This window comes from Coturnix japonica, chromosome 19, assembly GCF_054131305.1.
Source record: "Coturnix japonica strain WE chromosome 19, WE-NBRP24, whole genome shotgun sequence".
NCBI classification, from domain to species: Eukaryota; Metazoa; Chordata; class Aves; order Galliformes; family Phasianidae; genus Coturnix; species Coturnix japonica.
The window spans coordinates 11356025-11377304 of NC_140681.1; the positions used below are offsets into that span (position 1 = coordinate 11356025).

At 61.6% G+C, this 21280-nt stretch overlaps 7 protein-coding genes and 1 long non-coding RNA gene across 25 annotated transcripts; 4 read left to right on the forward strand and 4 right to left on the reverse strand.

The window, feature by feature from the left end:
• The first annotated feature begins 1820 nt into the window (after nucleotides 1-1820).
• On the forward strand, nucleotides 1821-2303 carry LOC116654302 (uncharacterized). The gene is made up of 2 exons (XR_004309445.2): nucleotides 1821-1957; nucleotides 2094-2303. It is a non-coding gene; the product is annotated as an uncharacterized LOC116654302 (long non-coding RNA).
• A 240-nt stretch (nucleotides 2304-2543) lies between these two features.
• Nucleotides 2544-6342, reverse strand: LOC107323041 (uncharacterized). Of its 2 annotated transcripts, none has more exons than XM_085520544.1 (2): nucleotides 6130-6342; nucleotides 2544-3600 (listed from the first exon to the last, which is right to left on the reverse strand). In XM_085520544.1, the coding sequence occupies exon 2, from the start codon at nucleotides 3356-3358 to the stop codon at nucleotides 2780-2782; it is 579 nt and encodes a 192-aa protein (XP_085376670.1). In that variant the 5' UTR covers nucleotides 3359-3600; nucleotides 6130-6342; the 3' UTR covers nucleotides 2544-2779. The 2 variants fall into 2 exon arrangements, with proteins under 2 accessions (XP_085376670.1, XP_015737216.2); XM_015881730.3 differs by lacking the exon at nucleotides 6130-6342 and adding an exon at nucleotides 4648-5111.
• Nucleotides 6343-6378: 36 nt separating this feature from the next.
• On the forward strand, nucleotides 6379-10435 carry DNTTIP1 (deoxynucleotidyltransferase terminal interacting protein 1). Of its 8 annotated transcripts, XM_015881949.2 has the most exons (13): nucleotides 6379-6502; nucleotides 6581-6651; nucleotides 6758-6854; nucleotides 6980-7078; nucleotides 7335-7403; nucleotides 7738-7794; nucleotides 8032-8093; nucleotides 8510-8555; nucleotides 8988-9046; nucleotides 9236-9296; nucleotides 9686-9757; nucleotides 10029-10084; nucleotides 10206-10435. In XM_015881949.2, the coding sequence occupies exons 1-13, from the start codon at nucleotides 6416-6418 to the stop codon at nucleotides 10417-10419; spliced, it is 1050 nt and encodes a 349-aa protein (XP_015737435.2). In that variant the 5' UTR covers nucleotides 6379-6415; the 3' UTR covers nucleotides 10420-10435. The 8 variants fall into 8 exon arrangements, 4 of the variants coding, with proteins under 4 accessions (XP_015737435.2, XP_015737437.1, XP_015737436.2 ...); XR_014936025.1 differs by lacking the exon at nucleotides 8988-9046; XM_015881951.2 differs by lacking the exon at nucleotides 9686-9757.
• Nucleotides 10436-10650: 215 nt separating this feature from the next.
• On the forward strand, nucleotides 10651-11946 carry UBE2C (ubiquitin conjugating enzyme E2 C). The gene is made up of 6 exons (XM_015881999.3): nucleotides 10651-10861; nucleotides 11036-11063; nucleotides 11162-11248; nucleotides 11326-11530; nucleotides 11625-11684; nucleotides 11763-11946. The coding sequence occupies exons 1-6, from the start codon at nucleotides 10761-10763 to the stop codon at nucleotides 11819-11821; spliced, it is 540 nt and encodes a 179-aa protein (XP_015737485.1). The 5' UTR covers nucleotides 10651-10760; the 3' UTR covers nucleotides 11822-11946.
• A 96-nt stretch (nucleotides 11947-12042) lies between these two features.
• Nucleotides 12043-13224, reverse strand: LOC107323168 (regulator of G protein signaling 9-binding protein-like). Its single transcript, XM_015881995.3, has 2 exons — nucleotides 12633-13224; nucleotides 12043-12557 (listed from the first exon to the last, which is right to left on the reverse strand). Exons 1-2 carry the CDS (start codon nucleotides 12820-12822, stop codon nucleotides 12148-12150), a joined length of 600 nt encoding a protein of 199 aa, XP_015737481.2. The 5' UTR covers nucleotides 12823-13224; the 3' UTR covers nucleotides 12043-12147.
• Nucleotides 13225-13515: 291 nt separating this feature from the next.
• On the reverse strand, nucleotides 13516-15308 carry TNNC2 (troponin C2, fast skeletal type). The gene is made up of 6 exons (XM_015882000.2): nucleotides 15244-15308; nucleotides 14468-14519; nucleotides 14238-14381; nucleotides 14050-14164; nucleotides 13838-13974; nucleotides 13516-13747 (listed from the first exon to the last, which is right to left on the reverse strand). The coding sequence occupies exons 1-6, from the start codon at nucleotides 15253-15255 to the stop codon at nucleotides 13716-13718; spliced, it is 492 nt and encodes a 163-aa protein (XP_015737486.1). The 5' UTR covers nucleotides 15256-15308; the 3' UTR covers nucleotides 13516-13715.
• An 852-nt stretch (nucleotides 15309-16160) lies between these two features.
• Nucleotides 16161-18749, forward strand: SNX21 (sorting nexin family member 21). 10 transcript variants are annotated; one of them, XM_015881964.3, is made up of 4 exons: nucleotides 16598-16674; nucleotides 16874-17135; nucleotides 17292-17440; nucleotides 17719-18749. In XM_015881964.3, the coding sequence occupies exons 2-4, from the start codon at nucleotides 16880-16882 to the stop codon at nucleotides 18388-18390; spliced, it is 1077 nt and encodes a 358-aa protein (XP_015737450.2). In that variant the 5' UTR covers nucleotides 16598-16674; nucleotides 16874-16879; the 3' UTR covers nucleotides 18391-18749. The 10 variants fall into 10 exon arrangements, with proteins under 10 accessions (XP_085376664.1, XP_015737450.2, XP_085376667.1 ...); XM_085520541.1 differs by having other exon boundaries at nucleotides 17862-18749; XM_032448641.2 differs by having other exon boundaries at nucleotides 17292-17433; nucleotides 17862-18749.
• A 394-nt stretch (nucleotides 18750-19143) lies between these two features.
• ACOT8 (acyl-CoA thioesterase 8) lies at nucleotides 19144-21259 on the reverse strand. The gene is made up of 6 exons (XM_015881731.2): nucleotides 21091-21259; nucleotides 20883-21019; nucleotides 20478-20703; nucleotides 20081-20238; nucleotides 19642-19833; nucleotides 19144-19554 (listed from the first exon to the last, which is right to left on the reverse strand). Exons 1-6 carry the CDS (start codon nucleotides 21234-21236, stop codon nucleotides 19436-19438), a joined length of 978 nt encoding a protein of 325 aa, XP_015737217.2. The 5' UTR covers nucleotides 21237-21259; the 3' UTR covers nucleotides 19144-19435.
• Nucleotides 21260-21280: the final 21 nt, after the last annotated feature.

The following is a 21280-nucleotide window of genomic DNA, read 5'->3' on the forward strand; positions in this document are numbered from 1 at the left end:
AGTTGGGCCCAGGTGAGGTCCAGAGGGAGGTGCTGCCCACCTGCCTCTGCCCCATTGCAGCTTTCAGTAACTCTCCCCCAGATCTCAGAGGGCTGAGACCCCCAGCAGTGATTGGGCACAAGACACCATAGATGTGGCACAAGCTGGGGACGTGGCCAGGATAGGATGGCCCCCACCTCCCCACCACTACAGCTCAGCGACCCCACCATCCTGAGCTGTCCAGGAAATTCCCTGGTTGCACAGGACCTTCCAGCCCCACACCCAGCAGGAGGGCAGGGCCACAGAGACAAAATCCACCGGGCTACATTTTTCCACCACTATCTCTCTGCAGTATCTCACCTACCTGGGGGGTCATTACAACCACTCACGTGATGGGGCTGAGTGGGGGATGTTGGGGCTCACAGCACTGGGGGGCTGCAGGCAGGGAGTAGTTGGGCACCACGCAGGGGGATGCTCAAAGCTGCAGAGGTGCATGGACAGCCCCCTCCTGCCCTGCCCTGGGGATGCACAGCCTGACTCACACAGTGCTGGGCAGGCCTCCACCTCAGCAGAAAGAGTGACCGGGCCAGCTCAGAGAGCACCCAGGAATGTGGCACCTCCCAGGGCGGTGGGAACCGAGCCAGGCTGTGCCACCCTGGGCATGGCAGGGCAGAGCCAAGGGCAGAGTGGGTGCTGCAGTGCAGCAACACCCGCTGGCCACACACAGAGCCCATCAGCACCAGCTTTCCCTGGGGAGGGCACAAGTGGGGGGGTCTGTCCCCACTGCCCACCCTGCGCAGGGACAATGGCAGTGTCATTGCTCCCGGCTGCTCCCACAGCTCCACCAGCTGCTGGCAGTGTGTAGTGCTGCATGCAGGCAGCTCACACCGCACACACAGACACGTGTGTGCATGGTTCATTGGGCACACAGCACATACCCAGCTTGGGCCGTGCACACGCATGTATGGGCGTACAGAGCGTGGCTTGCACGCTCACACACGTGCCCAGCTGGCATTGTACACACACACCCGTGCCAGCAGCCTGCCTGCACAGCCTGACACAGCAATGCTGCCACCAGCACCTGGTGCTACAGGGGATGCCCCAGCACTGCCATGCCCATGCTTGGTGTCCTGCATACGGTGCAGCAGCAGCTCCTGGGACAGCACAGCTGCAGAGCTGGGAGGCTTCGGTGAGAAGAGCTGGGGCCAGAGCTGTCACTGCAGGACTTGGGGCACAGTCAGAGCTGAACTGCGGCCAAGGATGGAGTGTGAGGTGAGAGGCAGCTCCAGCACAGCGTGACGGGCACTCAGGCACCCATCCTGGCTTCCCTCATCGTCTCCACTCCCCATCCTCAGCAATGGGACCCTCTGGCACCCCTGAGCGGGGGGCTGGTAACCACCAGCTGGTCTCAGCCCCCATCCATAGAGCCAGGCTTGGGCAGAACGAGGCTATGGACCATGTCCGGTCACAGGACGTCCCTCAGGAGCCAGCAATTGTTCCTGGTGGCAGAACAATGCCCGGAGAGCTGCCAGGGCACCACGGGCTGCTCCACACCGCCTGGCCCCGGAGCCTCCTCCACCTGCCCTGCAGTGCCCAGCCTCAAGTAGGGTCCCCGGCCCCACTGCCCACCTGGCCCCATCCTCATCCCTGGCAGTGCTGCAGCACATCATGATACAGCTCAGCTCTCCAGGTTGCTCAGAGCCCAGAGCAAAGCAGCCAACCCTTATCCCCCACCTCCTTGCTCCCTGCATGCTGTGTCCAGCAGCACCAACTCCTGGAGGGAGGGACGTGGGGGTCACGCTCGGCCGCAGCCGTGGCAGGGACACGGTCATTGGCACCAGCCTCTGCCCTGGGGAGGATTTAAAGCCCTGCCTGTACTCGACGTGGCCCCAAAACTGCCACCTCTGCATCATGAGGGTCCTATCGCTGCTGCTGCTACTGGCGTTCTGCTGCCTCTGGGCCCGGCTGGTGGCTACAGGTGAGCATGGGATGGGCTATGGGGAGGGTCTGGGATGCTGCGTCCCCATGGCAGAAAGCACCCTTTGTACCATGACCAGCAAACTTGGGGAGGGCCCAGTGTGCCCCAGGGTTAGGGTGCTCCTATCTCTCCCCAGGGCTCACCTAGCCTGTTTGGACCTGGACCAAGGACCCCACTTGTGCAGTCTCATGTCAGAAAGTCAGACAGCCAGACATGGACTCATCCATCGACTGCAGAGCGAGCACCCATCATCCCCCATCCCAAATCCACCCCTCCACCCTCAGCTCACAACTGGGTGTGGGGATCTCTGTGCTTCTTCCTTGCTATTAAAGCCCATCCGCAATTAGCTCTGCTGGTTTCTGAGATGTTCAGTCTCCTGGTGAGCCTTCATTGGATCCCCGGCCCCCGTGGGAGGGAAGTGCCATGGCAGCCAGCTGCTCCTGAGGCCAGCACACGTCCTGCCCTCACATCAGGCTGCTCACCCAGGTTATGACATGTCAGGGGCATCTCTGGGTTTGTGGAAGAAGCTGGGAAGAAGCAAGCTCCCAGATGGCCTGGAGATGCCAGGCATTGTGACAAGGGACAGTTTGTTGTGTTGAGCAAGTGGCCCATTGTGGGATTTATTAGGAAATAGAAAGTTCTGCCCAAAACAGCGCTGGTGTCCAGGACCGGCCCTGGCAGAGTGAGGTGAGGGGAGGTTGGGGGCAGCTCCGTGTGCCCACCTGCAATGAGCTGTCCTCGCACCCTGTGCTCTGCACACACCCCACAGTGCTGGTCACTGAGCTGCTGCCAGCATCGCTGCCATCTCCACCACTGTCATCTTCAGTCATCGCTGTCACCGAATCCACCATCACCTCCGTAGTCATTCTCATCATTTCCACCATAGTAATTACTGACATTGTTACCACCATTATTATCGTTGTCATCATAGCCCTCATCATCACTATAGCCATAGTAATAATCATGGTCATCCTCCACATTATCCTCATGCACTTTTTTCTCATCAACATCGTCATCGCTGTCATCATCATCATCATCGTTGTCATCGCTGTCATCACCCTCCTCACCGCCTCCATGTTCAGACTTTGGTTTCTCTCCTGACTCAGGCTTCTCCCCACTCTCCTTTTTCCCCCCAGCCTCTGGTTTTGCTCCCCCCTCTGGTTTCTCCCCCATCACAGGTTTCACTCCACCCTCTGGCTTTCCCCCAGTCCCCGGCTTTTTCCCACTCTCAGTTTTCCCTCCACTCTCAGTTTTCCCCCCACCCGCCGGTTTCTCCCCACTCCCTGGTTTTACCATTGCTCCTGTTGTTATCTTCGGCTTTTCCCCAGCCCCCCCCTTCCCCTCACACTCTGGCTTCTTCCCCACACTGGGTTTCTTTGGGATCTCTTGCTTTTCCCTCATTGTGCTGCCCGCTGGAGGCTTCTCCCTGCTCCCAGCTCCATTCTCAGCCACAGGTCTCACCGCCGGCCGCTCTCCATGCAGGTGCTGCTCTGCACTGCCCCGCTCTGCCCCCGGCTGCTGCTGCACAGATGGGCTCTGGGTGCCATCCCGCTGCCGGCAACAGGCATCTGCTGGCACCGCCGCCTGTGGCTTGGTCACAGGGAGGATGGCTGCTGCTCCGTGCAGCCCTGGGCTGTACCTTCCTGGTGGAGGAAATGGAGAAAGGTGAAACACCGATGGCAGCAAGATCTTAGCAACATGAAATGAAGATATTACGTATTATTCAACCAGGGCACAAACATGGCATTGAGAATAGCTGTGAAGCAAGTGCATACGCTTTGCTGTTAAGCAATAGCAAACTATCACACAGAAACAGCACAACACAGCGCTGACATTCACTGCCTGCCTTAGAGTCTCCCTCTCTGAAATGGAATGGGACCACAGCATTAGGAAGGAAGGCATCACAGCCACTGACCGGCTGGCAAAGCATGAGGCTTCAAGCCACCACTTATCCAGGACCTAAAGAAATTCATCCTTCTAAAGGGGAACATTTAGGAGACGATGAAGCCATTTCTGCAGACTCATTTTCATCAGCGCCTCATTGCAGAGCAGCGGCAGGTCTGGCTGACACTGAGCAGTTACTGCCGGGCAGTTGGAGCTCAAACATCAAACAGCCCAACTTAGAGTGAACGCTGATCGCTCTGGAGGAGGAGACGGGCAGAGTTTGAAACATTGCCACGATTCTTTCATGGGAATTTCTCTTCTTGCAAATGAACTCCCAGGCTGAGAGCCGTGCAGGGGTTGCCTGGCTGGAGCCGCACACAGCCCAGGTGGGGGTGAAGGAAGCAGCTCCCCGCACTGTGGCTTCGTGCCGGTGCCACCGCAGGCTCCGTCCCCAGCGGAGTTCAGCCTCCAGGCAAAGACCCCCCGGCACCAGCCCCATCCGGGCAGAGCGGGGCTGCATCCTCCAGTGCTCGGCGAACGGGGAGCCCCGGCCCCAGCCAACAGCACCAGAAAAAGCAGCGTCAGAAGGAAATAACAGAAAGCAAGAGAAGCTTCTGCAGCTGGAGCGCTCTGAACCGGACTCGCACGACATTTAACGTTTCGCAGAAGCCAAAGGTTATGAGCCTTAAGCAGGGCTAGAGCTCGCGAGGGTCGCAGCTCTGGCAGAAAGTGCTGGGATATAAAACCAAAGCAGAGCCACCCGCACAGCGCACAGCGCACCTCACCCACCGCGGGGCCGTGCTCACCTGCAGCGGGCGCGGCGTGCAGCGGGACACCGAGGGCCAGCAGCCCCAGCAGCAGCCAAGCACCCCCCCGCATGGTGCCAGCACCCTGCCCGCACGGCGCCCAGACGGGATTTAAGCTACAGCAGAGAGGCGGCCCCGGGCACCTCCCACGTCCTGCGTGCCCCGTGGGACACCCCCAGCAGCAGGGCAGGAGGAGACACCGGAACACCGGGCTGCGGCCAGCCCGATTCTCGGCCCATAAACCCTTAATGGGCACTGGTGACATCAGAGCGCCTCGTTCACCCCCAGGGGCACCTTCCCAGATTGCAGAGCAAGATTTCCCCCCCTCCATTGCCCCGGAGGAGCTCAGCTCCACCTGTGCAGGGTTGAATGTCAATGCTGTAGCTTGTTATGCTTTAAAACCAGCAGGAATAAACGTCTCCTGGCAGACAGAACACGGAGTGCCGCAGCACTGAGTGGAGGAGAGCTGCCCAGGGCAGGTATTACAGCTCAGCTCCATGCTGCCAGCCCCTGCCCTGCGTTTGCATTGAGAGTGAACAAAGAATTCAGTGTGCCACCATGTTTATGTCTCTGCTCTGCACCAGGAGCATCTCTACCACTGTCAGCATGTGCAGGTCACTCTGTGTGAAAGCTCAGAAGGCAAAACTGCTCCAGAAAACTTCATCCAAATGGTGGCAAAGGCCACACATGGGCAGCACTGGGGCCATGTGTTCAGCAGTGGGAAGGCGCAGGGCCTGCATGCCACCAAACCTGCGTGGGAAGGAGGCTTACTGCAAGAAATGAGCTCGAAGTACAGGTTTCTTCCACTCCTCGTGGCCATGACTCAGTTCTGGAGCTATTTCCCTTGTGAACCGCCCCTATCCGCTGCAGTCCCTGTGCCCCACATCTCAGCTCGATGGTGTCACCGCTGTGACCACGGTGAGCAGAGCTCCCTTATGCCACAGTTCCCTGCCACCTGCTGTGCTGTCCGGAGCCCTCCAAGCCCCAGCAGGAGGGAGCTTTGACTCCTGAGCTCAGCACAGTGTCGGTGCTGCCACTCGTGGGTCTGCCCAGCACAAGAGCAGACAGCGGTACCCAGCGGTGCACTTGCAGCAGGTGGCACTGACGTTGTGTTCCAAACACCCCACAGGAGAGGTGTGATACGGTGATGATAACAGTGCAATTATCTCCATTACTCTTTAGCCACAGATTACTATCTGCTTCCTATCTGCCTCGAGAATGACAAAGGCACGGGGTGAATCCAGCCGGTGGCAGTGACTCAGGGCACGGCCTAAGGGGCAGCACAGCACAGTTAGGAGCTAATGGGAGCTGCCAGGGCACTGCCATGCAGCCACAAAGGCAATGCCATCCTGCCCTGCTGCAACCCCAACCTCCTTGTGCACAGCGTCGTCATTACAGCACCGATACAGCTCCGTGCATCCAAATATCGGTCATAACACAGAGAATTAAGAAGTTAAATGTATTACAGCCACGTCTGCGTACAGCAATAAGCTTTCCGGTAAGCTGAATCCCACAGGTCCCGGCTCCGCACCACAGCCCCACGGCGGGGCAGCACGGGGCGGGGGATGGCGGCCAGGCGGGGCAGGAAGCGGGCAGGGATCAGCGGGCACCGGGCAGGGATGGCCGGGTAAGGATCACCGGGCACGGATCGCCACGCCGGACCCACCCGCCGGAAGCCGCCGCCACTTCCGTCGCGCCACGCGTGTCGCGTTCCGATGACGTATTGAACCCGGTGCTTCCGGAAGCGGCGCCGCGGGCCCGGAGCGCGATGGGCGCCGCCCGTGACGCCGAGCAGCAGCCGGGGCCTCCGGGAGAGGAGGGACCGGGAGGAGGCGAGGAGCAGCCGGGAGGAACGGTGAGGGGGGGGGGAGGAGGAGGTGGAGAGGGAGGACGGGAGGGAGACGGGCTCGGGGCTGACGGTTGTGTCCCGCAGAGCCCGTGGAACATCATGATCAAGCATCGGCAGGTGCAGCGGCGCGGCCGGCGGTCACAGATGACAACCAGGTACCGGAGGGACCGGACAGCGGGGAGGGATGAACCGGAACGGGGCTGGGACGGGCCTAAAGGAAGGGAATGGGGGCACCGGGACTGACTCCGTGTGCTCACACAGCTTCACCGACCCGATCGTGTCCATGGACCTGCTGCGAGCCGTGCTGCAGCCCAGCATTAACGAGGAGATCCGGGCTGTGTTCAATAAGTACATGAAGGTGAGTGGACAGGGAGCAGCCACGGCATCTCAGAGGACCCAGCCCTGCACACTGTGGGTGCAGCTGGGTGCTGCACTATGGATGGAGTTTATGTGTCTGCTGACATGGTGCTGCTCCTCCCCCAGTTCTTCCAGAAGGCAGCACTCAACGTGCGAGACAACGTTGGGGAGGACGTGGATCCAGAGCAGCTGATCCAGGAGACGTGTCGGAGCTGCCTGGAGCAGGTGGGTACGAACACACGTGAGACTATTTCTGGGATGGGACCTGGGGGCAGATAGACCCAAATCTTTAGTCTGTAGGGGACAGATGTCAACAAAGAGTTTGGTCTTTAGATGTGGCCTTTATGTTTCACGTGGCCTGGGGCTTTCCCATCAGCACAGGTGCCTTTGCAGACAGATCTTATCACAGAGTGAAGCAGGGGTTGTTGCTGGTAGTCCCCCTTTCCACCCAGAATAGGTGACCTTCCTTCTCTTTCTACAGGCCAAGCTGCTGTTCTCAGATGGCAAAAAAGTTGTGTCCAGGTTGCCCCACGAGCAGATGGGACCAAAGGTAAAAGTTGTTGTTGTTCATGGAGGATTAAATGATTTGTAAGAGCTGGGAGGAATAGAATGACGGGGTTGGAATTATCTACTAGCTGTGCAAGTGAGGAGGTGGAGCTGGGAAATGTTTGTCTTGTGGGGAAAGTAACTTATAGACCAGTGCAGACCCCAGGCGCAGCATCTGAGTGCTTTGCACTGCTATGGGCTGCCTGCAGAGTTTGTCTGTGCCCTTGTGCTCTCTGCCTTAAGTCAGCAAATGAGAGCTGCAGGCTGTGTGCTTGGGGCCCTGCCTGGCTGGGATGGGAGAAGGGTTTGTCTCCATCCTCCCACCATTCCTCTTCCAGCGTGCCCGACAGATGGATGAGGAATTGAATCGTCGAGGAAGCCCCCTTCCCAAAAAGGTAGGAGGGTTTTCCACATGAGGGATTTTATGTTTTGGGAGATCTGTTCCTTGCTCCTGTTACCACAGTATGAGCATGTGCAAGCATGAATGGTTTTTGTGAAGGCTCAGAGGTGCTTGTTTTCATGCTGGTGTTGTGCTCGTGGTAAAAAGAGCTGCTTCTGTAGGATGGAACAGATAATCAAAAGGGTCGTTTCTATGTGCACAATTGAATGACTGAAGGATTTCTTCCATGCAGAGAAAGGGACGGCCTCCAGGACAGAGCCTGTCAAACGATCGTGGGGTCTCAGGCATGTCTGCGTGAGTATGGGCCTCAAGCTGCTGCCCGTGCTTTGGGGGGGCAGCGGGAAACAAAACTGCCTGAAGTAAGGGGCACCAAAACCTGCAGTGTCCTTCCCCCTGCACAAAAGAGAGGTGTAGGGGGGGATGGCAAAGGGCAAGAGAGTTTTGGCTGAGGTTGAGTCACAGGAGGCAAAGCCTTCCAGGGAACTGTTTTAAACAGAGCCAAAGGATGTGCAGAACCAGGTGGATGATTCAGTGAGCTGTGTGTGACACAGCTGGTAACAGGGAACACAGCAGAGATGGGGCTTCAGAGAAGGTGTGAGAGGGTGGATCTGGAAAGGCTCAAACTCAGATTCCTGCTACGGGGAGCTTGTGGTGTCTGTCTGCATTGATCTTTCTAGGACCTGTTCTTATTTCACTTTCCTTCCCTTCAGGTGGAAGCTCAAAGTCTCTGAACCTGTGAGAAGGGATGGACCAAAGGTATTGGCTGGCTGATGCTGCTGGGCTCACCCTCTCCTCCCTTCGCTTCCGCTAGCAGAGCCCTGCCTGCAGCGGCAGCACAGAACAGACCTAGGTTGTGCCCTACCCTGCTGAGTCTCTACAGTGCCTGGAAGCCTTTGCTTGCTTCCTCCAGGCACTGTAGCTCTGTGGTGTGGTGCAGCTGTTAGGAGACATGGGGAGAGACTTAGTGGTAGCCAGGAGGATCCCACAAAGCGTTTCCCACAAGGGAAACAGCTTAGATCAGCCCAAGGTGGTGCAGTTTCCTTCCTCTGTGGCAATCCAGAGGTTTGTGGCTACCTCCCTCCCTCCCAAATCAGTTCTTAGGTTCCCCGTCAGAGAGCTGAGGCTCGTGGAGCATTGGCTGGCACCAGCTTCATTTCTAATGTTGCCCCTTTTCCAATTGCTCTGTAGTGGGATCCATCCCGACTGACTGAAACCACAACCTTTGTGCTGGGATCTCGAGCAAACAAGTAAGGAATGGCCCTGTTGATGGAGGGTGGTGTCTCCCAGGCAGGAGCCCGTAAGACTCCTCCCGTCACTTCACTTCTCTGCCTCGAAAGCAGTAGGAAGGGCTGGGGCCTGGGGAGGAGAGGAGGTGCCCCGTGCTGCTGCAGGGCCCCTCTGTCCCAGTGTAACACCCCCTTGTGTTCCTTTTTCAGAGCTCTCGGGATGGGAGGAACAAGAGGGCGACTCTACATCAAGCATCCCCACCTCTTTAAGGTCAGATACCACAGCAGGATGCCTCCTCCTTTGGGGTTTGCTCAGAAGCAGTTTGTGATGGGAACTGGGTGTGTGCGCTTTGACTCGCTTGGCTTTTCCTCCCCATGCCCCATTTGTTGTCTTAGAGCACGTACACACAACCCGGCCAGCACACTGAAACACGTTAATGGTAGCACAGCCTCTCAGGTGCTGGTTTTGCCCAGAGTCAGGGTTTTATTTGAGAGCAGAGCAGGCAGGGCTAAGCCCTCCCTCTGGGAGCCCCCAGCACCGTGCTGTGGGGGTGAGGTGCTGGCAGCAGAGCACTGGAACGGGCTGTGCCCCGCAGGAGGGTGGTCCAGGTGGGAGGTCTGCGTCCCGTGTTCAGCCAGGTCCTTGCTGCTTTATTGCAGTACGCAGCCGACCCGCAGGATAAGCAATGGCTGGCAGAGCAGCAGCACATGAGGGCCACTGGGGGCAAGATGGTGAGTACGGCCGGGCTCGTGCCCACGACAGCCCAAGAACTGTGCGGAAACCTGCTCAGGATGGACAGGGGCGGAGGAGCAGAGAGGCCAGGCAGCGTGTGGGGCAGGGCCACGAGGAGGACAGGCAGAGCAGGGCTGGGCCGAGAGGTGTTTGCTGCTCCTGGGGTTTGGGCAGGAACGAGAGGCAGCACTGCAGGGACAGGGGGCAGAGCTGCCCCGTGGGCACCGCGGGCCCCAGCAGAAGCACAGCGCGTGTCTCGCCCTGCTGCAGGCCTATCTGCTGCTGGAGGAGGACATCCGCGACTTGGCGGCCACTGACGACTACAGGTGAGACCCCGGGCTGTGCACACAGGGGGGTCACCTGGATGGCTCCCTATACCGGGGACCCCATAGAGGCCCGGCCTGCCCCCGGGACCCCTCGGCCCGCACTCAGCCCATTCTCCCTTAGGGACTGTGTGGACCTGCGGCTGGAGGAGCTGAAGCCCTTCGTCCCGCCTGCCTGGATGACGGAGAAGATGCAGAAGTACATGGAGACGCTTCGCAACGGGGGGGACCCGCCGCCGCCGCCCCCCGAGATCCACCCCGAGGCCTTTCCTGAGGGTCCGCCCGTTGGACACCCCGAACACCCCGAGCCCTCACACCCGGCCCCGGCCCCGCAATAAAAGCCGCCGCTTCGCACCCGTTTCCACGCCTGGTGGGGATTTGGGGCGCGGCCCCTTTAAGGGTTCACGCTCCGGGGTGGGAGGGGGAGCGGGGATCTTCTGCGCATGCGCCGTTCCGCCTCTTCCGGGTCCACCCGCCGTTCTTTTAGCGGCCGCATTCTGGGCGGTGTCCGATTGGTTGGTGGGAGCGGAAGTGCGCGCTGATTGGTGGAGGAGGAGCGAGTTTGAAACATTCAAAACGGAGTGCGGGAGCGAGGCGGAACGGCGGGCGGACACAGCGGGAGCGGGACAGGAGCGGACCGAGACCGAACCGAGAGCAGAGGGAGCGGCCCGGAACCGCCATGGCCTCACAGAACGCCGACCCCGCCGCTGTGCCCAGCGCTGCAGCCCGCAAAGGGGCTGAGGCGGGAGCGACGGCTGCACGGGGCTCCGTGGGGAAGAGGTGAGGCCTGGAGCGGGACCGGACGGGCTGAACCGGGCCGGGCCGCCCTGCATTGCCCTGCATTGCCCTGCATTGCCCTGCATTGCCCTGCATTGCCCTGCATTGCCCTGCCGTGCCCGGTGCTGTGCCGTGCCCGGTGCTGCCGGTGCGGCCCGTAACGCGTTGTCCCCGCAGGCTGCAGCAGGAGCTGGTGTCGCTGATGGTGAGTGTTGTCGCTGTGCTCGGTGTGCTCGGGGTTTGGGCCGTGCCGTTGCTGTGGGTTCCGTACTGACGGTGCCGTCCTGATGGCGCTGCCCGCAGATGTCCGGCGATAAAGGCATCTCCGCCTTCCCCGAGTCCGACAACCTGTTCCGTTGGATCGGCACCATTGACGGCGCTGCGGGCACGGTGAGACCCGGCGCGGTGACACCCCGCACGGTGAGACCCCCCCGCTCCCCCCGCCCCGCTCTAAACTGCCCCCACAGGCCTACGAGGAGCTGCGCTATAAGCTGTCCCTGGAGTTCCCCAGCGGGTATCCCTACACCGCGCCCACCGTGCGCTTCCTCACGCCCTGCTACCACCCCAACGTGGACGCTCAGGGCAACATCTGCCTCGACATCCTGAAAGAGAAGTGGTCGGCGCTGTACGACGTGCGCACCATCCTGCTGTCCATCCAGAGCCTGCTGGCAGGTGGGTGTGAGCCGCGGGGGCTGCGGGCACCTCTGACCCCCCGTTCTCATCCCCTCCTTCTCATCCCCCCTTCTGACCCTGCCCTTGTCCTCAGAGCCCAACATTGACAGCCCGCTGAACACACACGCTGCTGAGCTGTGGAAGAACCAGGCTGGTGAGTGCCCCCAGGATCCCCCCCAGCTGTGGCAGTGGCACGGCCCCAACCTCAGCCCACACCCCCCTCTCCCCACAGCCTACAAGAAGTACCTGCGGGAGATGTATGGCAAGCAGGCTAAGAACCAGGAGACCTGACCCCCACCACGCCGCCCCCTTGCCCCTGTCTGCTGCGCCTTTCTGTATTATAGGCTGTTTTTAACTTAATTCTGGAGTGTGAGCTACGGTTAATGTATAAATAAATGCATGTCTATAAGTTCTTCCATCTGCTTACACACATTGCGCAGCTGGGTTACCTGCAGTGCTGGAGATAGGGGGGCTACAGGGCAGATGGGGGGATGAAGGGATGCAGATACACATCAGGTAATGCGGGGCTTTATTATTGCCCTGCAGTTGGCAGCTCGTGGGGCACGTGGCTTCCCATCTTCCTGAGCCAAGTCAGCCCTGTGCTTCCTGCCCCCCTCTCACAGCACCCTACAGCAGGACCCAGTGCCAGGCCCTGGCCTGTGGGATGTGGGCTCTGTGCCCTCCTCTGGCCCCACCACATGCATGGATTCCACCGTCCATAGTGGGATGTTGGCCGTGCTCTCCATCTCCACCATCATTGCCCTCACCTGCTCCATCTCCTCCTCCAGGCATGGGGGAGTTGGGGGCAGCTCGGGACCCCCACCTCGCCACCGCCCCAACCCAGTGCGCAGTGGGGTCACACCACCCACCCCTGGGGAGAAGGTGCAGCAGAGGTGGTGGGCACAGCGCAGGTCCTGCAGGAACAGCTCCAGGGCAGAGAGGAAGAGCACCCACAGCCGCTCCAGCTCTCGCTGCTCCTGGGGGCCCACAGCTTGCTGCAGCCACGCCAGCAGTGTGCTCTGCAGCCCTGCGGGATGGAGACACTGAGTGGGCTGCAGCCCTTCTGCTCAGCCCCTGTGCTGCCCGCTGCACGGACCCTTACCGACACTGAGCTCCCGCACCTCCACGCTCCTCCTGCGCCGCTCCTCACGCAGCTGGGGGCCATCAGCACTGCCCCCCAACTGCAGCACCAGCTGTCGGTGCCCCGCCGCTGCCTTGCAGAGTGCAGCCTGGGTAGCCACACACACCCCTCGTGCCCCGCAGCCTGAAGCAGCCCCTCTCCCCGGTGCCATCCTGTGCCACAGGGACTCAGCTGCTCAGTGGCTCTGCGGGGCAGGGATGGCTCCTGAGCTGGGGTCCTGCACAGTGCCTGTCCTGTTGCTCCCGCAGGCACTGGGTGTTCCCTGTGAGCCCCAGCCCAGGGCACGTCCCAATCTTGGCACGCTTGTGGCTGTGCTCCTCCCCAGCTCCAGAGGCTGCACGGAGACACGGGTCCCCAGGGAGAGCTGGCACCAACCAGGCTGGCTTTTCCAGCATTGCCTTAATCCCTGCACAGAGGTGCAGCTGCTGTCTTGAGGTTTGGAGGGTTGGGAAGCAGCCCCCAACTTTTCGTGTCAGGATACCCCATCCTTTCAATTGGAAACCTAAGCAGCGCTTGGCCCCCTTCTCTCCCCCTTCCAAAATCCAGTGTGGTCACACATCCTGTGATGTGAGCAGGAGCAGCCTCCCAGTGCTGCCTTCTGGGACCCTGGGAGGAACAGGGCTGTGCTCCCTGCTGCTGCTGTCGTGGGAAGCGAGTGATCCTGATGGAAACTCTGAGCTCAGCGCTGCCTGGCGCCCACCCAGCAGCCCATGGGAACCACTGCTCACACACTCACAGGTCAGCCCAGCTGGTACAGGGTATGGCACGGCATTGCACACACCCCCGTGTCCCCCTCCATGGGGTACAGTGCCACAGACCCCCCAGGCACTCCCATACTGGCAGCTCAGCCTTTCCCCCTTTTAATGAGGTTCATCCATAAACCACATCTGTCAGAGTCAAGGAAAAGCTCAGCCGCCGGCCGAGGGGCACGAGCTGCTGCAGGGCTCCAGCGGGTGGCAGCGAGGCCAGGCTCTGCGGCGGGGCCAGTCCTGGGCGGAGGAGCAGGGCTGGCTGCTGCAGGCGGCCCAAGGAATGTCTGATCCCTTACTGCACTCCCTCCATCATCTTCAGGAACTCTGCAAGAGAGCGGCGTTATCAGACCCGGCTGTGCCACACACGCAGCCCAAAGGGGCTGAGCAAGCTGCAGGGCCAGGGCTGCCGCTCACCATCGAAGTCAATGCGACCATCATTGTTCTTGTCTGAATCCTTCATGAGATCTTCTATTTCCTCCTCGGTGACGTGCTCCCCGGTGGCCCTGAGAATCTCACCCAGCTCTTCGATGTCGATGAATCCATCAGCGTTCCTGTGGGAGAGGAAGGGCAGGATACGGCCCCGCTCACCACCACGGACGGGTGTCACCAGGCGCTGCCCCACTCACTTGTCAAAGATGCGGAAGCAGTTGGCCAGCTCCTCCTCTGACTTGCCCTTGGCGTCCTCTTTCATCTGGCGCACCATCATCACCAAGAACTCCTCGAAGTCGATGGTGCCGCTGCCTGTGGGGAGGGACCGTGATGTGGGTCAGGCTGTGCACTCCAGACACCCACCACCCCCATGGAGCCCACTCACCATCCTCGTCCACCTCCTCGATGATGGCGTCCAGCTCCTCCTTGGTGGGGTTTTGGCCCAGCATCCTCATCACTGTGCCCAACTCCTTGGTGCTGATGTCCCCACCACCGTCCGCATCAAACATATCGAAGGCAGCTTTGAACTCTGCAGGGAAGAGTGGTCAGTGCTGGGACACGGGCATTGGGACGGGCTCTGTGTTGGGATGGGGCCCCGCTCCCGTCCCTGCTCACCAGCAATCATCTCTTCGCTGAGGAAGGCGCGGGCCTCCGCCTGCTGGTCTGTCTGTAAGGCATAGGGAGAAGGGGTCAGCTCCCACACCCATGTTGTGTGTCAGCACAACCCCTGCCCAGGGTCAGCAGCGTATGGGGCTCTGCAGCAGTGTCTGGCACAGTGCAAAGCCTCAGCCTCCCTGGTGCAGCTGCAAAGCCTTCGTCCAGCTCAGCCCTGCAGCACGTGGCTGTTCCCTGAGTGACCCAAGGCCCCGGGCAGCCATGCAGCTCAGCTGCCCCGAGCCCCATGCAGCCGCCCCCCGGTGGTCCATGACGCAGAGGCATCCCAAGCACCCGACACTATTTTTGGACTCTCCTCGACTCCCCTTATAGGGAGCAGAGCTCAGCGGGCACCTGTTTGCCCTGGATCGAGTTTCTCCTGGAGGCGCGGGCTGTCTGGGGCCGCAGAGGTGTCGCATGACCCAGCGCTCGGCTTTCAGCGCCTTCACACAGCCCAGCTCCAGCTCTGATCGCCCCATGCACCCATTAATTACCCCCAGCCAGCCGCACACTCCCTCCCTGGGGCACATCTTATAGGGGTACACATCCCATAGGGGGACATACGCCATGGGGAACGTATCCCACTGCCCCTACATCCATGCTGCCTCCTGCCATAGCCAGCCTGAAGGGATCATCCCTCTGCCATCGCCCCATAGAGGTGCCTGGCAGCCCCACACCGCGGTGCCCAACACCTCCGAACCAACCACAGCTCAACCCAGCACCACTGGAGCTCTTACCATTGACGCCATCTTTGCTGCTCTCTTCCCGCAGGGAGTCAGCACCTCCTGCACCAGCAGCCCCCGCACACTCCCTGGCTCCCCAATTTGTAGTGTCCCCGTGCCCCCAGCCATTGGCCCCCAGCCCCAGCAGCCTATCAGCTCCCTGGTGGAAATCCGGCCCCGCTCATTGGCAACGGGCTCATTTTACCTAATTTAGCCAAAGCGTTATTGGCCAAGAGCAGGGGATTAAACGTGGGTCTGAAGCTGGGATAGAAATTCAAGCCCTGCAGGGAGGGACGCAGCATCTTGGCAGGAGTGCGGCTCCTTCATCTACACCTCCTTGTTCCAGGACAGCTCAGCATGGAGAGGGTTAAAAATAGCCCCAAAGAGCAGCATCCCCAACACCAGGACTGGGCTTTCCCCATGCCAGGCATTAGGGACAGGGCTGGGTAGTGCTGCCTGAACCTCTGCTAACCCAGGTGCCGCGGCTTGGGACAAGCAGGCAGCGCTGGGGCCACGTCCCAACCCTCACCCCACAGCACCCCAGTTACTCTGGCTGTGCCCAAACCATCGGTCCCTCCTTTCACTCCTTTCTGCCCTGAAGAGGTCAAGGCAAAGCTGCAGCCCTCAGACCATCACTGTGAGCTGCAGGTGGGTGAGGAGCGTGGCCCTGCAGTGGGTCCTGGCACTGCTGTGGGTTCCCACTGTGCTGGCAGCCACTACCAGAAATGGCACGGCTGCTCCGTGACTTGGGGAGTGGGAACGATGCCCGTGGCCTCCTCAAAGGCTGCGGCTCTGCCAGGTCCGTGGCCCTGGGTCTGGCTGGCCAAGTGGCCCACAGCCTGCAGCTCTCCAAAAGGGTTTTGTGGCTGCAGAAGGGCTGTCGGTCCCTCGGGACCCTCTGCTGGGGCAGCTCTGCTGGCACCCCATGGACGGGGCAGCACAGCACAGCAAGGAGCAAGGACAGAGTGATGGCAGCAGCTGGACCATTCCTCGATATTAATAGACATTCCCAAGAAAGCAGCGAGGACAGAGCGGGGATGGTGCTAAATAAGGGCGGTGAGTGCCAGGCAGCGGCCATGGCTGCAGCCCAGGAGCAGGAGCGTGTGGCGAGGCTGGGGAGGGCAGGGTGCCGGGTGAGGGTGCCGGGTGCCGGGATGTGGCGGTGTTGGGGCGCTGCGCTGTCGGGGTACCGAGGTGTCAGGGTGCCGGGGCAGCGGAGGTTGGGGACCATCGTGGAGCGGTGCCCGGGGATCGGTCACGGGCTGTGCGGGCACAGACGGAGCCGGACCGCGCCGAGCCGCGCTGCGCCGTGCCGGGACGTGACAGCCCCGCCGCGATCCGGGTTCCCAGCGGAGGCGGAGCCGCGCAGGGAGGATCCCGGGACGAGCAGCGGCGGAGCGGCCATCGCTCGGCACCGCCCGGAGCGGCCCGGCACAGCGCGGTACGGTACGGAGAGCAGCGCCCACAGCGGCAGCGGGGCTGAGCCGGGGGGAGCGGGGTTGAGGGTGGGCGCGGGTCGGGGGGGCCGGAGGGACCCGGCCGGGAGCGGGGCCGTCCCGGTGCGGGGTCTCGCGCTGCCCCCGCTCCTCCCCCTCCCCGTGCCCGTCCCGGTGTTGGGGCGGCCGGGGCTGACCCGTCGCTGCAGCCGGGGATGGCTGCCCGCATCCTGCACCGCCTGCGGCACGCGCTGGGCGCGGACGGCAACCGGGAGGAGCGGACGCACGACGGCGCTGAGACCGAGGACTGTCCCGAGAGCTCGGAGCTGGAGGACGACACCGAGGGGCTGTCCACGAGACTCAGCGGCACCCTGAGCTTCAGCGGGCACGAGGAGGACGAGGACGAGGAGGAGGAGGAAGAGGAGGACGGCGGCGAGGAGCTGCCGGCGGGGGATGCTGCGCAGGACGGAGGCAGGTGCCGGGATGGGTGGATGGATGGATGGATGGGTGGATGGATGGATGGATGGGTGGATGGATGGATGGGTGGATGGATGGATGGATGGATGGATGGATGGCTGGCTGCCATGGCCGCCCCCGGGCGCCCGCTGAGCGCTTCTCCCCGCACAGAGTGGGGCCCGGCGGCGCGGCCCGGCAGCGTGTTGAGCCGGCAGCTGCAGGAGCTTTGGCGGCGGTCGCGGAGCAGCCTCGTGCCGCAGCGGCTGCAATTCGAGGTCACCAGCGCCAGCGTGGTCAGCGAGCGCTCCTCCAAGTACGTGGTGAGTGCGTCCACGGGGCCGCGACGGCGGGTGGGGGTCGGGGCGGGCGGGCGCTCACTTCTCTGTGTCTCTCCCTGTGCTGCCCCGACGGTGCCGCGGCTCAGATGAGCCTCAGGTAACTACGGCCGGCGGCTCCGCCGTGTGAACGCCGCCCTGGGCACGCAGCGTGTGCCCGGCCCAAGGCTCCTTTGCTGCCGTGCGCTCGGTTCGGCCCCGGCCTCACCGGGGGGGCCACGTCCCCCATCGCAGCAGCCGCCGACCCCCGTTCCTGCCCACAGCTCTACACCATCTACCTGACCCGCTCCGGGCAGTTGGACAAAGCTCCCGCCTCCATCTCCCGCCGCTACTCGGACTTCGAGCGGCTGAACCGCCGCCTGCGCGGCCGCTTTGGCTGTGACATGGCAGCCATCGCCTTCCCCAGGAAGAGGCTGCGGCGCAACTTCACGGCCGAGACCATCGCCAAGCGGAGCCGAGCCTTCGAGCAGTTCCTGTCCCACCTGCACTCCATCGCCGAGATCCGCCGCTCCCCAGAGTTCCTCGAGTTCTTCTTCCTGCAGGACCTGCGTGCCGCCCAGCGCCTCACCTGCACCGGGATGTACCGCGAGGCTCTGGCCACATGGAGCAACGCCTACCGCCTGCAGGACCGCCTGGGGGTCTGCGGCTCCGGCCGCTTCCTCCTGACGCTGGCCGGGCTGGTTGTGTGCCACCAGGAGCTGGACCAGCTGGGTGAAGCCCACGGCTGCTGTGAGCAGGCGCTGCAGCTGCTGGAGGCCCAGGACAGCCACCCGCTGCTGGGGCCCTTCCTGCAGGCTCACGTCCACCTGGCCTGGAAAGTGGGCAAGGATAAGCGGCAGTCGGAGGCCCGGCTGCAGGGCCTGCAGGAGGCCGGGGTGCCATTGCAGCAGCAGCCCAGCCTGAAGGAGTGTCTCATCAAGGAACCTCTGGAGTGAGGCTGGGGGCAATGGGGTGCAGGACAGTTTGCACTCTGGGGTGGGAGAGGGAGCAGTGAGGGTTGGGATTGGGCACAGAGACAGAGTTGTGTTGGCACAGGCTGCACGTGGTGGCTGGGATCAGGGCTGGCCCCTCTGGGAGCCATCTCTCAAAAATGCACTTTCTATGTCAGTTTTTCCACCAGTGCTGGGTGTTGCTGGCTGCACTGTCAGGAGCCAGCTGCTCCCTGGGGCTCTTAGACAGGACTTTAGCTGAGACACATTGGCACTGCATTAAAGGGACAGGAAGGCTTCTGGCCAGGAACTTCCAAAAACAGAAAATAAAACAGACTTTAATAAAGTCTTGGTAGGAGAAAGAACAGGAGCTCCTGTGGTATCTGTGTAGCTTCACTTCCCCCTGAGGCACCACACAGAGACACCCACCAGAAGGAAGCCCTTGTGCCTCCCACACCAGGAGGTGGGAACATCCGTGTTCTTCCCTTTGTGGCTGCTGTGCTCCCCTCTCCAGCCCAGCTCCAAAGAGGAGGCCGAGGTGTGAGCAGCAGCAGCAGCAGCTCAGCCATTAGGGCACGAGGAGGTCAGCAGAAGTGAGAAGGGGAAGCCACGTGGGTGTTACAGTAGCACTTTCCTCTCCTGTGACCCTGTGTGCCCCATGTGCCCTGGTGCTGCCCTCTGCTCCCCCGCCATCAGAAGCTCCCTTAGAGTTCCATATGGTCTCCCAAAGTCAAGGGGACAAACTCCAGGGCACAGAGCTCAGCTGCTCACGTGATCGCTTTATTTACAGTGGGTGAAGAGTGGCTCAGCATAGCGTGCCATTACACTGCACAGCTGGCAATCAACAACAGCAGTAACACTGCAGCTCGTGCAGAACCACCTCAGTGCTGAAGTGCTGGCACCAACACTCCCACCTGTGGGACTCAGCCCCTTCTCTTCTGCTGCTCCTTCTGCTGCTGCACGGGGTCCTGCCTCCGCCACAGCCATTCTAGTGCAGGCCTCAGCCCCAGCACACAGAGCTTGGTCCAGCTGCTGCTTCCGGCTTTTTCGGCTAGAGTTTACTCTGGTTTGGGTTCTCCTCCACCCGAATGACTCCTTCCTGTGTGCAGGTGACAGCCAGGACCCCATCCCTGCGCCACAGTCGTCCGTGCACCAGCCCTCGGCACCCACCTGCAGAGAATGCTGTGAGACTGCAGCCCCTGCGTGGGTCACATCAGCCTTTGCCACACGGTGCCCAGGGAACCAGCCAGGACTCACCAGCCCAGGGGCTCTCGCACTCATACAGCATCCAGTGGTCAGATCGGAAGGGTGCGTGGAACCACATGGAGTGGTCAAGGGACACCATGAATTTGACATTGTACTGACGATGGGGCAGCAAGGCCGTGCCCAGAAAGGCATAGTCAGAGATGTAGGCGGCTACACAGCAGTGCACCTTCATGTCAGTCTCTCCTGCAAAAAGCTACTTCAGACCTTTTTCCCTTGCTACATCCCCAGGATGAAGGCTGCAGGACTGAACGTGGCAAAGGGGCATTGCCTCACACCCCGGCCCCCTGCCCTTACTTCAGTCCTGAAACCCCTAAACCTCCCCCAAGCTTAGGGCAAAAGAACCACAGCTCTCCCAGCCCTCTGTCATGAATGTGAGAGCTTAAGCTCCAGCCCTAAATGGCAGCCAGAGGCCCCTCCAGGCAGGACCCACCTATGTAGCCTCGGGCTCGCACCCAGAAGAACTGCTTTGGCTCCTGTGGCTCCGTGCAGAATATATCGGGTGGGTTCACAGGTTTGATATCAATCGGCACATCTTCAGCTTGGATCTTGTTGAGATGCTTTCTGTATCTTTCTGCCAAGTTAGGATTCCTTGAGAATGGAGAAGCAAAGTCAATGCCAAGTGCCCGTGGAAGGCAGCGGTGTCAGCCCAGGGCCACAAGGAAAAGCAGGAGGGCGCATCTGCTGCCTGTCTCTACTTCCCTTGCAGGTACACACGGGGACTCCTCGGGTTATCACTGCAATCCTTTCCCACCTGCTTGTGTCCCTGCACTTCTGTAAGCCCCAGCACACAGGAGGGAGCCCCCAGGTGCCTTTTCCTCTCCACTCACTGCAGGAACTTCTCAATGAGCTCCTCCTGCGTCAGCAGCTCCTCAGGGGGCGGCACGTTGGGCATGGTGAACTGGTGCTGCACGGGACTCTGCTGGGCCAGCTGGAAGGAGGCCTGGCAGATGAAGATGGGCTTCCCGTGCTGAATGGCCTTCACGGAGCGGACGGAGAAGCTCTTTCCAGTCCGGGTCCGCTCCACCTCGTACAGCACCGGCACCTTGGGGTCCCCTGGGGACACGGGAGATGGCAGCTTTTGGCTGCGGGGCAGCACGGGATGCTTCGATCTGCGGTGAAAGCTGGGGCGGGGCAGAGGGAGCCACCGAACGGAGGCTGCGGTGCCGCCCCCCCCCACCCCGGGCAGCTCCCCCCGCCCGGTCCCGGTGCCACGCTCCGCCCCGCGGTCCCACCTGCTCTCACGAAGTAGCAGTGCAGTGAATGTGCCTGCAGCTCCCGGCTCACGGCGCGGGCAGCGGCCACCAGGGCCTGGCCCACGATCTGCCCCCCGAACAGGCGGCGCGTGGCGGGCACCCAGTGGTGCTGACCCCTACGGACCGAACGGGACCCGGTCAGTGAAACGGCCACAGCGACGGGACGGGGAGGAGCGACACCGGGCACCTGAACAGGTCGAGCTCGAGGCGCTCCAGGTTGAGCACGCTAGTGAGCAGCACGCTACGCAGGTCCCCGGCCGCCGCCAGACGCTGCAGGCCCGAGCCCGACCCCGAGCCCGGCCCCGCACCGCCGCCATCGCCCGGCGCCGCCATCACCACCGCGACCCGGAACCGGCACTGCCGGCAGCCACTTCCGG